The sequence below is a fragment of the Prunus dulcis genome, chromosome 3 (assembly GCF_902201215.1).
Source record: "Prunus dulcis chromosome 3, ALMONDv2, whole genome shotgun sequence".
Taxonomy (NCBI): Eukaryota; Viridiplantae; Streptophyta; class Magnoliopsida; order Rosales; family Rosaceae; genus Prunus; species Prunus dulcis.
In genome coordinates, this window is record NC_047652.1 from 922,705 (window position 1) to 935,793 (window position 13,089).

General features: G+C 35.6%; 1 protein-coding gene across 2 annotated transcripts; it reads right to left on the reverse strand.

Moving 5' to 3' along the window:
- Nucleotides 1-24: 24 nt before the first annotated feature.
- On the reverse strand, nucleotides 25-8,190 carry LOC117622132 (PH, RCC1 and FYVE domains-containing protein 1). 2 transcript variants are annotated; one of them, XM_034352687.1, is made up of 9 exons: nucleotides 7,944-8,190; nucleotides 6,871-6,957; nucleotides 6,330-6,419; nucleotides 6,125-6,211; nucleotides 5,802-5,996; nucleotides 3,036-5,117; nucleotides 2,152-2,298; nucleotides 781-1,142; nucleotides 25-442 (listed from the first exon to the last, which is right to left on the reverse strand). In XM_034352687.1, exons 1-9 carry the CDS (start codon nucleotides 7,992-7,994, stop codon nucleotides 331-333), a joined length of 3,213 nt encoding a protein of 1,070 aa, XP_034208578.1. In that variant the 5' UTR covers nucleotides 7,995-8,190; the 3' UTR covers nucleotides 25-330. The 2 variants fall into 2 exon arrangements, with proteins under 2 accessions (XP_034208578.1, XP_034208580.1); XM_034352689.1 differs by lacking the exons at nucleotides 6,125-6,211; nucleotides 6,330-6,419; nucleotides 6,871-6,957; nucleotides 7,944-8,190 and having other exon boundaries at nucleotides 3,036-5,037; nucleotides 5,802-5,949.
- Nucleotides 8,191-13,089: the final 4,899 nt, after the last annotated feature.

The following is a 13,089-nucleotide window of genomic DNA, read 5'->3' on the forward strand; positions in this document are numbered from 1 at the left end:
AGAGAGAGAGAGACGGGCTTACTATTTATGAAATTTACACTTCATATGAATTGCAATCCATATTAGGACATAACTACACTCAACCTTATGTTTGGTTTTCTAATTTTCCGTCTACTGTGGCAGTTGAGATTTCGGAGCATTGGAATGTCAGGGATCTTTGTAGTTTTCTGTTGTTTCATCAAATAAATAAATAAAATTGCACCCAATGCTTCCCATACAATAAATTTCTTCACTGCGCATGTCACAATCTACTTAAAAATCTCACCTATCAGCTGGCTGTTGAGCTACACAAGTCCAAATATAAAGGCAACTAAAAACCAGCCCTTCAAATTAAATTTCCTTTGAGTTCTCATATCCCTCTTCAATGTCATACTTCTGGTATACCAAACCTTGATTTGCCTCCCACCATCTTTCTGCATCTTTGTCAGCGAACTTTTTTCGGCTGCAAAACACAACCCCAAGTAGCAACTGTGATTCAGTTAAAATTGATTCCATGCTAACATAAAGATATGATCTTCATGTGTAATAAGGTAACCGACAGAACACCTAGGAATGATTTTATTTTATATTTAAAAAGTAAAGAGAAGATGAATACCAGTTAATGTTCTAGAGGATGAGAAACACTTGAAAGCAAATTAAACCGTTGACTATTTTAAACATAAACTTGTGTTAAAGATTAGGAACCTGATACTTTTTAGCTTCTGTTCCCTCTCTCACAGAAGACATCATTCATGCACAAGTATAGCTAAACAAACATGGAATGATTCAGATAGAAAATACCTAAATCTCACTCGCTTTAGCCCCTTCTGTCCACTTGGCAAAACAACAAGCGTGATATACACCCCAGGTTCATATTGTTCTACCCATTCAAGCTTCACTGCTTTAGTTTCTCTTTGCTGGGATTCTGTTTTTGCAGGATGTAAATCCTCCTCTGGCTGACCTTTCTTTAGACAAGTATCTATCTTGTACAAGGACTTTGGTGTATCAGAGAACCCAATAGGAGTATCAGGTATGCTATCTACTTGAGGAAGTAAATGACGATTTGATGTATCGGTATTCAATGGCGTGAGTTGAGGAACAATTTTAGCAACCAAATCATTTGTTTCCCTTCCAGCAGACACCTTTTCTGACATAGTCTTAAGCTGCAGCAAATAATTTGTGTAAGTTATCGACTTTACTAACTGCATTGCACCAAAACTGATATACCATGATCACAGACTGAAATATATAAGTACATTTATCTGTCCTGTAAAACAAGATTCCACATATAGAAACTCATGATTCAAGAACTTCACATCTCAAAATTTGTCCCAGAAATATTTTTGATGGCTAGAATTTCATCAAATGTCCCCTTGCAGAAGGCTTGGGTGTATTTTCAAATAATTTAAATTAAGTTTCCCTGTCCAGTGACTAGAAGGCCGAAAGAGCAGAGAGTGAGACATACAATATAAGATTCTCAACAGCTGTATGTAAGACAAGTTTATGCTTAAAGTTACTTGAAGCAACTCTCATTGTTTATGTACCAGAAAAACATCCTGTAAATGTCTAGCTTTTTAAAGTTACCTAAAGTATTAATAGAAGGAAAGTTAACAGTTCATCTCACATTGCAAGATGCTAAACATTTTGGGAACACTCTACTAATAAAGATCAGAAAAAAGAGAGGAAAGAGGCCTTAAAAAGTGATTAAACTTAAGTATGATTATGAGACTGCACAAACAGGTACACTTGAAGTAGTACACACGATCAACGAAGTTGAGATATGATCGATATCAAATGATAGAGTCCATATAAGAATTTGAGTGGGGATGTGGACAATTATGGTCATGGTCTTACATTACCCAATATCATATTGATAAGTAACTGCATTGGTGTTTTGCCATTACTCAAAGACAGATTTGGGGCTTTGAATTCCAGGGAAAATTAATTATTTCTTATAGAAACAGGATGACAACCAAATTAGAAGCTTTTCAAGCTACAAGTTTTATGGCATTGAGAAGTATACGACATTGTAACAGATGGAACAAAAATGAAACTTAAGCGATCAAAAGAAGACATGGACTTCCTTCAAAAGCAAAATGAAAATTCATGGAGTCAAAAATTGCAGCCTTTTATATAACCGATTATTTTTTAGGAGAAACAACGAGAAATTACCCTTAACGCCAAAGCTTTTATAATCTCGTGCGCTGCCTTGCACGTAGCCGCTTCCTCTCTTGCAAGGGACCATGTTTCCTCCATTTTCTGTTGACATTCATGAATCTTGTGGCTTCCAATTTGACATTTCCGTTGGAGGCTTATTGCCTAATATGAGTAAAGTGGTGAAAAACATATCCAAAATAGTATATGAACATATCTGTACACAACTAGCAGGTAACATACAAACATTATAAAATAAAACTAAGAAATTGAACTTTATATAAATTAGTATTCTCGTACAAAACCTTCCTAAATACCTAAAAGGTGACTGGAAGTCTTATTTCTGCACTAAGTCTTAGTAAGTTTAAAACTAGGAATTGGATAACACTGACATGTTTGCATGGTGTGCAAACCCCAAAGAATAAGAGAAACAAAAATGTTATAAACAAGCACAATATAATATATATAAAATCAGTCCCCTTCTATTGAGGGATCCCTACGAATTTTTTTTCAACGATCCAAACCATCTATTTTTTAAGTATACATTCATAGATCATCCTTGCAAAAAATTAGACAAATCGGAAACCATTTCGACATCCAATTCTGTCCTACAAAATCAATGAACACGGTGCTTCAAAAAAGTTCTAAAATTTCAATAACACAATTGAGTGGTCAAACGATATCGGATTCAAGTGATTTTTTGTAGAGATGATCTTTGAATGATTATCTAAAACATAGACAGTTTGGATTAAGGAAATACAATGCGGAGTGGACCCTACAAGAGTGTCCCTCAAAGAAGCTAATTTGAGGGATCCCTCAATGGAAGCTCTGTGTGTGTGTGTATATATATATATATCATATTTGCATCTGTCTAGTGTTGAAAATTAAAAAGATGGAATCACCTCAGTTCTCAGCCGCTGAATTTCTTCAATTAGCATCTCATCCGACATTATGCATTTCTCTGCACTAGTGGAGCTGAAAAAAGCAGAATCTGAATGCACCGAGAACACAGAAGATGAATTATTTTTGGACAAAGAGTCAAGTGCTGTAGAATTTTCTCTGCAGTATGTTTTAAATAGATCAGGGCATGGGACTTGGCCCCATCGTGGCACTTCGCTTGAAAAATAAGAAACAGGTTCTAGATGCTGCTGGTCTCCTCCATGGTTCTTCATGGCGTTCCTCATTCCAGACTTATTTTCCTTATTACAAGCCTGTTTAATAGACAACAAGTGACCATATTTGGGCGTTGCTCCAGCCTTTTCTTCCTTCCTATCTGGGACTGCCTTTTCTTCCGTCAATAGCTGTTTTGTACTATGATTTTCTTGCTTGAATGATCTACATGAATGTGTTATTTTCTTCAGATTGTTAAAGCATGGATCACAGACTCGAAAAGCCTTGCCTTTCTTGGGTGCCAGAGAAGCATCCATAGCCTTCTTGCGGCTACATGCATGGCAGAATAGAAGACCACAATTATAACAGTTATGCTTCTTCCTAATAAACCCAAAAGGCAGGTTACATCCATAACAAGTTGACTGGTCATTGACAGAAATAGATTTGTGTAAGCACACTGCTGCCATGGAATCTGATCCGCAAACTATACTTTCTACCTGCCTGTCTCTCAACGCCTCCACAAAAGTGGGTGTGTTGCGATCATCAACATCACCTAATCCTAACTGTCCATTTGCCCCCTTTCCCCAGGTATAAACACTTCCTCTAGCAGTCAAAACAGCAACATGATATGAACCTGATGCTATTTCCCTAATGAACTCTTCTTTAAGCTTCCCTTCAACAACTGTGATTGATTTATCCTTGGCCTGTGGATTCCCTAACTGCCCATGTACTGCACTTCCCATTGTATAAACTGTACCTTTATTTGTAAGCCCAACGGTCAACATTCTTCCACAACAAACTTGAACAAAATCATGATCCACAAGCCGAGCAACAAATGTTGGTAAAAGCTTCCTCTCATTATCCACATGTCCAAGCCTTCCTTTATCTGCATCACCCCATGTAAACAACTTCCCGCCTATGGAATTCAACCTGAGACGATCGACCATGATTTCAACTACAGCAGCCGTGTGCCATGATCCACATGAAACAGATTTTACCCATAAACCCTTGAGAGATTCAACTTCCCTTGGTTGAGAAACACTATCAAGATTTCCATGCCCCAGAACCCCAAAAGTTCCATCTCCATATGTAAATAACTGCCCTGAGGTGGACACTATAGCTGTATGCCATCCCCCACAAGTAACATTTGATATATTTACGCTATTCAAAGAACCAGAAAGTTTCTGCGGTAACCACTGACTCCTAGTCTTCTCCTTGCCCGCTAAACTGTCACCACAACTTGTGTCTCCCCATGTATATAGCTTACCGGAATGTGTCAGAGCACATGTTTGATATTCACCACATGAGACAGATTTCACCTGGATCCCATTAAGGGAGTCAACTAGTTTAGGGTAGCTCACATCCATATTGATTTTGTTCCCTAGTCTTCCCCCATCAGCCTGACCCCAGCAGAATACTTCCCCTTGCTTGGTAACTATAGCAGCATGCTTCCCTCCTAAAGATATATTATGTACATCCAACATCATAGTAGATTCTAATAACTTAGGCAATACAGCATCTACATGCAATCCACTGTTGTTAGTGATCCTATTGACCGCAGAATCTAAATTCCCTCCAATACTTTCACCCCAGATCATGACATCTTTCAAAATATTGTCCTTTTCAATTCTTGAAGTTCCAAAAGCATAGGAAACAAACCTATGAGGCTCATAGCCAGCATCAGAATAAATTCGCCTCCTCTTGAGATGATCTGATTCAATATGTGGAGAATCTGGAACTGAGATATCCGTTACATTTTTCATACTTGATAGGACTCTTTCCGATGAATAAAAGCTATCAGAAGAATAAGATAAGCCATCAGAAAAACACCTCTCTGAAAGTGATAGAGTAGGACTTGCACATACGCTTCGGACCTTCAAAAAAAATGCAAAGATGGGTACAAGAGCATCTCTGAACATGGTTTTAACTAAATAAAGACCAAAAATGAAATATTGATATGAGATGGTTAAAATCCAGTTATGACAACAAATATCAGTTAAGCCAAGGGAAGAATGTTCTATGAAGGAAAGGAACAAAGACAGGATTTGAAGACAAAACCCCCTCCGATACCCTGATAAATTATAATAAATTGCTTTTGGATGTAGAGATTTTATGTAATTTAACATGATCTCCAAAAACCAAATTAAACACCATCAGAAAACAATAATTCCAAACTATTCTTTTTCATCTAAGGAATCCAGTTTTTGCTTGTAAAACAAGCTAATCCTTAAACCAAGTATACTGTGATGAACTCTCATTACAATACAAGCATCCATTGTCTTAAAGTGAACCCAAGTGCAAATCCAATTTGATATTTCACGAACATCTGCACTTTTTAGTCACAAATTGAGGTCTGGGCTTACTTACTGAACTGCTTCAACCCAATCCACAAAATACTTAGTTTAGTTACTTTCAGTTTTTATTATTTTTACTGTTGGAACTACCTGCAGATTTGCCATTACCACCTCTAATACCTTTGGAAGCTTTCTGAATAACTTAAAAATTATAAACAATAGTTGGAGAAGCCAGGAAAAAAAAAAAGGGTAAGGTTTTAAAACCTGGGAAAATTTGGTTGCATCATCCATAACTCCAAGATTTTGCTTTCTTCTAAGAGGACCTGCTGGACTACTTAAACAACTTTGTACCTGTCTGAAATTCCCCAAACTTCTAAGTGGTCTAGGATGGCCACACCGGGATATTAAAGCTCTCAACCCTAAAATCCAGTATTCACATTGGGCTTTGTCCTTGCATATCTATGTAAAATGAACAATGAAAATAATTTAGTGAGAAACAATGAGCAGCAGAACTACCACCTAAACTCAATGGGGAAACACCACTCAAATTGAGAAGTCAGTTGTGATGTTATAGTTAATAAGATTACCAGATCAAGTGAGCGTTCACCGTGTGCATAGACAAGTGAAAATGACTGACACTCCCTTTCTGGTTCAAGTTGCCTCCGAAAACTAACCTGTGATAAGTGGAACCACCTATCACATGAAGGAAAGAAGCATATTTCTAAACAATATGAAAATTGTTAAGACTTAAATAGCACAAGTCCAAATCTGACATCAATCTGAATTACATACACTCCTCTGTCCAGGAATAATCTTTGTGACTAAGCTCAATTTCAATTGCCTTTCTTCCTTTCCAGAGTACCATATCAAAAATTTCTCATCCTGACATCCAGAAAAAAAAAAAAAAAAAAAAAAATGAAATTTGGCTATATATTATTATGTAAAGAAAGAAACAAAAGTTATGCTAATTCCAAAGTTTTTGCATTTGGCCAAGAAAAAATTAAAAGAGGTTGAAAAGGTTTATAAAATAAGTTGTTCCGTGGCATGGCTTAGGAACTGGAGGTCTCAAATCTTAATTAAACCAATGAGAGCCAGCCCCATGGGATTTTTCTGTGGTTCATTCAACGTACTAGCTGGGGTATGACTGGGGACCTACTCTCATCTGTGGTGAGGATACCCTTGTTAGCAACCAAAAGATAATGGTAATAGTACACTTAAGTTGTGTTCTGAAAAATGTACTTCGAGCAGAAAGCTTAATCAGAGTTCAGAAACATTGATCTAGAAATACATCAAGATTGGTTAAAGAGAAGAATGCTACAGTACAAAACCATACTGTGGAAAGCCGAAAAGGGCAGAACTTGTGCTTCCCTCTCTGTCCATATTTCAGTAGATATGCACCCTTCTTCATAGAGACAATTGCCTGTCCAAAATTACAAACAAAATTTTTACAGGAGATAAAGCAAGCAACATTCAGTGCAAATTAATATTTGAAGCAGTACTTTGTCTACCAACAGCATAAGATTGCAAGACATCAAAAACTTTACTCTATTTTGTCTTCAACTGATTACATAAAAATTGCAGTATTCTTGAGGGACTCATCAAAGAAACTCTATGTCGTTAAAGACGTCTCCCTATTGATCATGATTGGATTAAGTGTATATCTCAAATTTTTAGTAATCAACTTAGATAATCTAATAAAGAATGAGGAATCACATGATAAACAAAGATCCAAAAATATCTTAGAAGCAGAACAAAATGGATGTGTTAAGGATTATTCTCTGAACAGAAATAAAGTTGCATATCGTTTCAGGACCTCCATTTCCATCTTAGATACTTAACAATAAACATGTGATTACAACCTTGAAAAATAATGGTATGCCAAGAAACAAATGGTTCCCCATTCCGCAGCTGTTGGTTGCATTGATTCATATCAACTGGCAACCTTTTTGAAATCCCACAATATATCTTTATATCAAAGTAATTTATAACTTAAAGAAATACAGTTAAAATATGATTCTTTCTGAAGGATGAAAAAAAAAAAAAAGATTCTTTATAAACACCATACTAAGATTGGAAGACTTCAGAGTTAGCACCTAAGCAAAAGCAATCCCCAAATGATCCACACAAAAATAAATAATAAACAAAAAAAAACAAGAATTTCCAATCCAGCTCCGCACTGACACACATATCTCCACTGATTTAAGGTTCAGAAACTCTACAAAAAAAAGTAAATTGCACCACAAAAATGCTCAATAGAAGAAACAAGAGACAAATGTACTTCAACCACATTGCATCATTCAAAAGAAAATAATATGTAAAAGAAGTAGAGAAATTGAAATGTTAAACCAAAAGAACCTTTTGGTGATGAGAAAAGAAAAAATGGAAACAAGGATAACAAGATGAAACCTGTTGTACTGCTCTGTCAAAGGCAGCAGTGGACAAAGAATGATCGCCCATTTTTTATTTCGGAGAGAGAGAGAGAGGAAGCAGAAATGAGAAGAAGAAGAAGAAGGCCTTGAGTTGAATTTCCCCCACAGAATCAGAGAATGTGTGAGAACCAAGAATGCAGGGTCAGACCATTTTTAAAAATTACAAGCAATAATAATGACAATACAAGCAAAATGAAAAAGAGAGAGAGTGAGAGAGAGAGAGAGAGAGAGAGAGAGAGAGAGAGAGATTATGTTTCCTTTTTTGGGTTTTGTTTTCTTTTTTAGGTGCTTAAGTGAATCTGTTCTTCCATTACTGTTTGTTCTCTTCGTAAGTTGCGCAGAGAGGCAGAGCATATAATATTATATAGAAGAACACCAAACCCACACATATGCACGTGTACAACATATCACATGCTCTTTCATTCAGGAGTCTAGGTCTAGCTTCATTACCCACATGCTAAATTGTCGCATCCTTTGTGCGTAGGAATTTATGAAAATTGATTCTATAATGAGCAACTATATAGTGCTTTCTTAATGTGAAAAGTTGTGGGTTTAACGAAGCATAATCATAGGAGTATAGTTAGGGGATGAATGAATGAAATTGAAATCAAAAGATACGAGGGAGTATTGTGTTGATTGCCAATTTTGACTCTTTAATCAAATAAATAAGGTTTGAATTATTAATTTATACTTTCTTTTCTCCTTAAAATTACGAAGAATACATATTGTTTATCCTATATGTCAAGGTAGTATATTGTGATTTTAATTGTTAACAAAATATCTTTGATATCTACATTCATTAGCAATCTCGATAAATCTCTTATTTTCGTCAATTTCTTATTAGATCATCCATGTGTGCGTAACGTGCAAGGATATTACGGTTATTTTTTGTTCATTTTCATTCATTTGAGTCTCCATGATTTAGTAAAATGGGCGCAAAATGGCCACAACACCCCTACACAAATTAAGGGGAATTGGAGATTTGATTAAAGTTGGAAACGAATGAAGACCAATACAATACCCCTACTGATAATTTACTTCTCATATCTCATTTTATTTTAGGGTAGTTTAATTTTCATTTGAGAACATATTAAAAGGAATGACGATAGTATTTATTAAGAATGTTAGAGATAGCAGCAATTTTGGAAGTGAAAGTCCCAAGTTTGAAATTGAGCATATATAACTGATCTGAAATTATAGACCATTTCAAAGTCCAACCAAAAAAGTATTCAAAATACCCATCTTTGTTTTGAATGACATTGACAAGCATGCATGCGTAGTCAAAGGGAAGGAGACACAGAGAGAGAAATAGATAGACTTCTGTAACTCTAGAAATATAGAGCAAGGATGGGATGAGAATCATGTCTCTTTACCAAACTGCTTCAAAAGTTGGGTTTATAGAAAGTCCATTGAGATATGGCAGTTTGCCACAATATGTAGGACCTTTGACAATTCAACTTAGACGCTAAAGGGCAAAGCCTAGCTAACTACAAAACAATTGCTCTTTTACCGTATGATCATGTCTTATCTTATCACATCCCTTGACATGGACAAGTAACAAGACGAGTAATAGAGAAGGTCAGGGGACCCCTACATTAATTCACTAGCTCCTGATTTAGTGGTGGTATGCATCTTCTCATAATGTTGGAAGAAATCTCAAATTCGAATGCCCCTTTTTCGTTGATCAAAAAAACTTAGCCACCGTTTCTCTCCTTAACACTATGCGTACCTTGAGTTGATGTGAATATATCATATTGAGCTCAGCTTGATAAAAACTTTTGAAACTGTATTTGATATAAACATATTGACCAACTTTGCTGATCACTATGAACATGTGTTTAATGTATATGTTTTGTTCTTGCCTCTTGAATCAAGAATCTATGAACATTAGAGATGAAGCTCACATCAGCTCAAACTTGTTGAAGAATATAAAGTCCTACATCGGAAACTTAACTAAATAAATTACAAGTTATAATAAGTGGTTCCACTTCTAATACAACCAAAGCCTTTTGTGATAAAACCTCGCATCTATTGGGCTTTGTAGGTGATTAAGTTGGAGAAAATATCAGTGTTACCAGTAGTGGGCTACATGCCAGTCTCTTTGTGTAACATCCCACATCGATCAACAGAGAGGGGGTGATGTGCCTTATATGTACATGCCCGTCTCCATCTAGCACGAGGCCAACAGAGAGGGGGTGATGTGCCTTATCTGTACATGTCCGTCTCCATCTAGCACGAGGCCTTTTGGAAGCTCACTGCCTTTGGAGTCATGGAAACTCCGAAGTTAAGCGAGTTGGAACTAGAGCAGTCCCAGAATGGGTGACCCACTGGGAAGTTGCTCTTGAGTTCCCATAAACAAAACTATGAGAGTTGAGAGGGTGGCCTAAAACGGACAATATCATACTATGACGAAGATGCATACATATTCGACATTCCATTTATTCCCAGACCTGAAAATCATTGCAAGCTGAGAAAGATAAAAACAAAAATGAAAACATGAAATTCATTCATTCCAAAAGTACATCAATCTCAGATGCGAATACTCTTACTTACACACTAACTTGAAGTTATAAAAAATAAAAAAAATTACTTCTCAATACGATTAGTACTAGTTAGTAAATATGTTCCAAATAACAACTTTAATAAAAGTTGGAAACGAATAAAGACTAACACAATCTACCCATTGATAATTTACTTCCCATACCTCCTTTTATTTTAGGGTTAGTTTAATTTTCCCCACCGCACCAAGCATTCACTCAATTTCACTTCAACATCTGATGGTTAAAAAAAAATTAAAATTCCATACCCAAAGGGAAGGAGACAGAGAGAAAGAGATAGAGTTTTGTATGTAGAAATACAGACCTAGGATGAGAAGCTGGTCTCTATACTAAACTGCATCAAAAGTTGTGCATACAAAAAGTCCATTGGGATATGGCAGTTTGCCACACATGTAGGACCTTTGTTTTGACAGTTCAATTTAGACGCTTTCCTTCGTTTAAATTTGATCTGAGATAAGATTTGGTAGCTCTCAAGTGTATTTAGAAGAGAATGGGCAAAGCCTGCTAACTACAAAACAATTGCTCTTTAACCGCATGTTCATGAGAAGAATAATACAGGTCAGCAAGAACAAGAGACCCCTACATTCAATCAACTTAATTAGCCACAATTTTTTCTTACTGGCTCTTGATTTAGTGGTATGAATCTTCCTCATTGATATAAAAAAACGTAACCATATTTCTCTTCTTAATACTCTACCTCAAGTTAACCTGAAGATATCGTATTGAACTCGGCTTGATAGAAATAATTTTTAACGGTATTTGATATAAACATATTGACCAACTTATTTGCTGATCATTATGAACATAGGGAGTATATATATGTTTTGTTATTGCCTCTTGAATCCAAAATCTTTGCATGGATTTTGAGTCTGAAACAATATATGCATATTAGGGCTAGCTAATTATGACGAAATAGAAAATAAAATTCCATGCATATGTTGAGAACACATCAATTTCAAATCACTCAAAAAAAGAATGAATCTGGATAATAAGGTCACTAGTGCAGGTAGAGTGTATGATCATGGCTACTTGCCCAATCAACATCAAATGTCCTCGACTTGTTAGGAGTAGTGTTATCGTTTTCTTATTATGCGTACTATTGGAAAGAATATTATTTCATGAGTTTGGTTATTGTATGCTGTCTTTGATTCAGTGATTTGTATCATTTCAATCAATTCTTGAGAAACAAAGTTAGATATCTTATAGTTGGAGGAAAGTGACTGAGACCGAATCATAGCCTTTAATAGACTAAGCTAAGCTTGAAAGGACCCTATCTGGTTCAGTTTCCTGTGTTGTGGTTATAGATGTGAGCTGTGCCTGTGTGCGTGAGCGCATGAAGTTTTGCTCCGTGTTTAGTATAAGCAATTGAGAAAGGAGTTTACATAAATATTCATCAAGTGTTTAGGGGTTTCGAATCTTTGAACACATGGGTGAAAGTGAAAGAGCTCAATCAACTGAGTTATACTCTATTAATTGCTTCATGTTATTCAAGAGTGATGGTAAATGTTGGAATTTTTTTAAAATGGAAATTAAAATTGAAAAGATGTAATTATTCAAATTTGAAATAATGCCTCTTTTAAGTGAATCACTCACCTTTTTAGATTAAGTCACATACTTTGGGAAATGGTTCTTCAACATTTATAAATAGACAAGTCCTGCACATGTTATAGATAACTTTTGACATTGGCATATTCAAACACATGTAGCGCTTAGAAATTATTCTAGTGTCTCATTGAATTCAAATGGGATAATATTCAACCATGAGCACTGTAGTGAATGTAAATTGTCTTTAAAACGGAATATTAAGCATTCGCCACCTTGACCAAGTTTCAGATGTTTCAAATCTAATTTATATGTACATTTAGCATTGCTTTTGCTCATGTCATACGCATTAAATTTGAACATTTATTGAATGTTTATTTATGAATTTCTTTGTGTTTAAAATATAGCATTTCCTACTGTAAATATATTGGGTGAGCTGACCATGTGCACAACTTGTATACAAAAATTCATCAACTTAAGATCAGTTATGGCAAGCCCCACTATACACAACTTAGCCCATTGTGGGCTGCCTGAATTTGACTTATGTACAGATCACAGTTCACAGAATTTGGGCTTTCTTGTTTTTGGGTAATAATAGGGCAACCTATTCACGATGAACAATTGCAATGCTGGGGATGGGGCTTGGGGGCATCTAGTTGAGGAGAAACACTTTCGTGTAATGGGATGGTATTTTTTGCTATCGTAATGACATGCATGATAACTTTTTTACATGTTATATCAAGAATAACAAAACAATATTATTCGTATTGCAAGTAAATTTTTTTACTAGTCGAGAGAGAGAGGCCTGCGTATCTACAATCACACACAAGAAAAGTTGTGTTCTATGAGAATTTTTTTTTTCCCAATAGCTACATAAATGATTTTCAATGGTTTAAATAAGCTATTCTGCATTTAAAAGTAATAGTTGATCATAAAAAAATAAGTTTATACTTCAATAAATAAGTACTGAAATTGCCAACAAATTTTCTTAAGAGAGTTTCAGTTAATTGTAACAAAATAAAG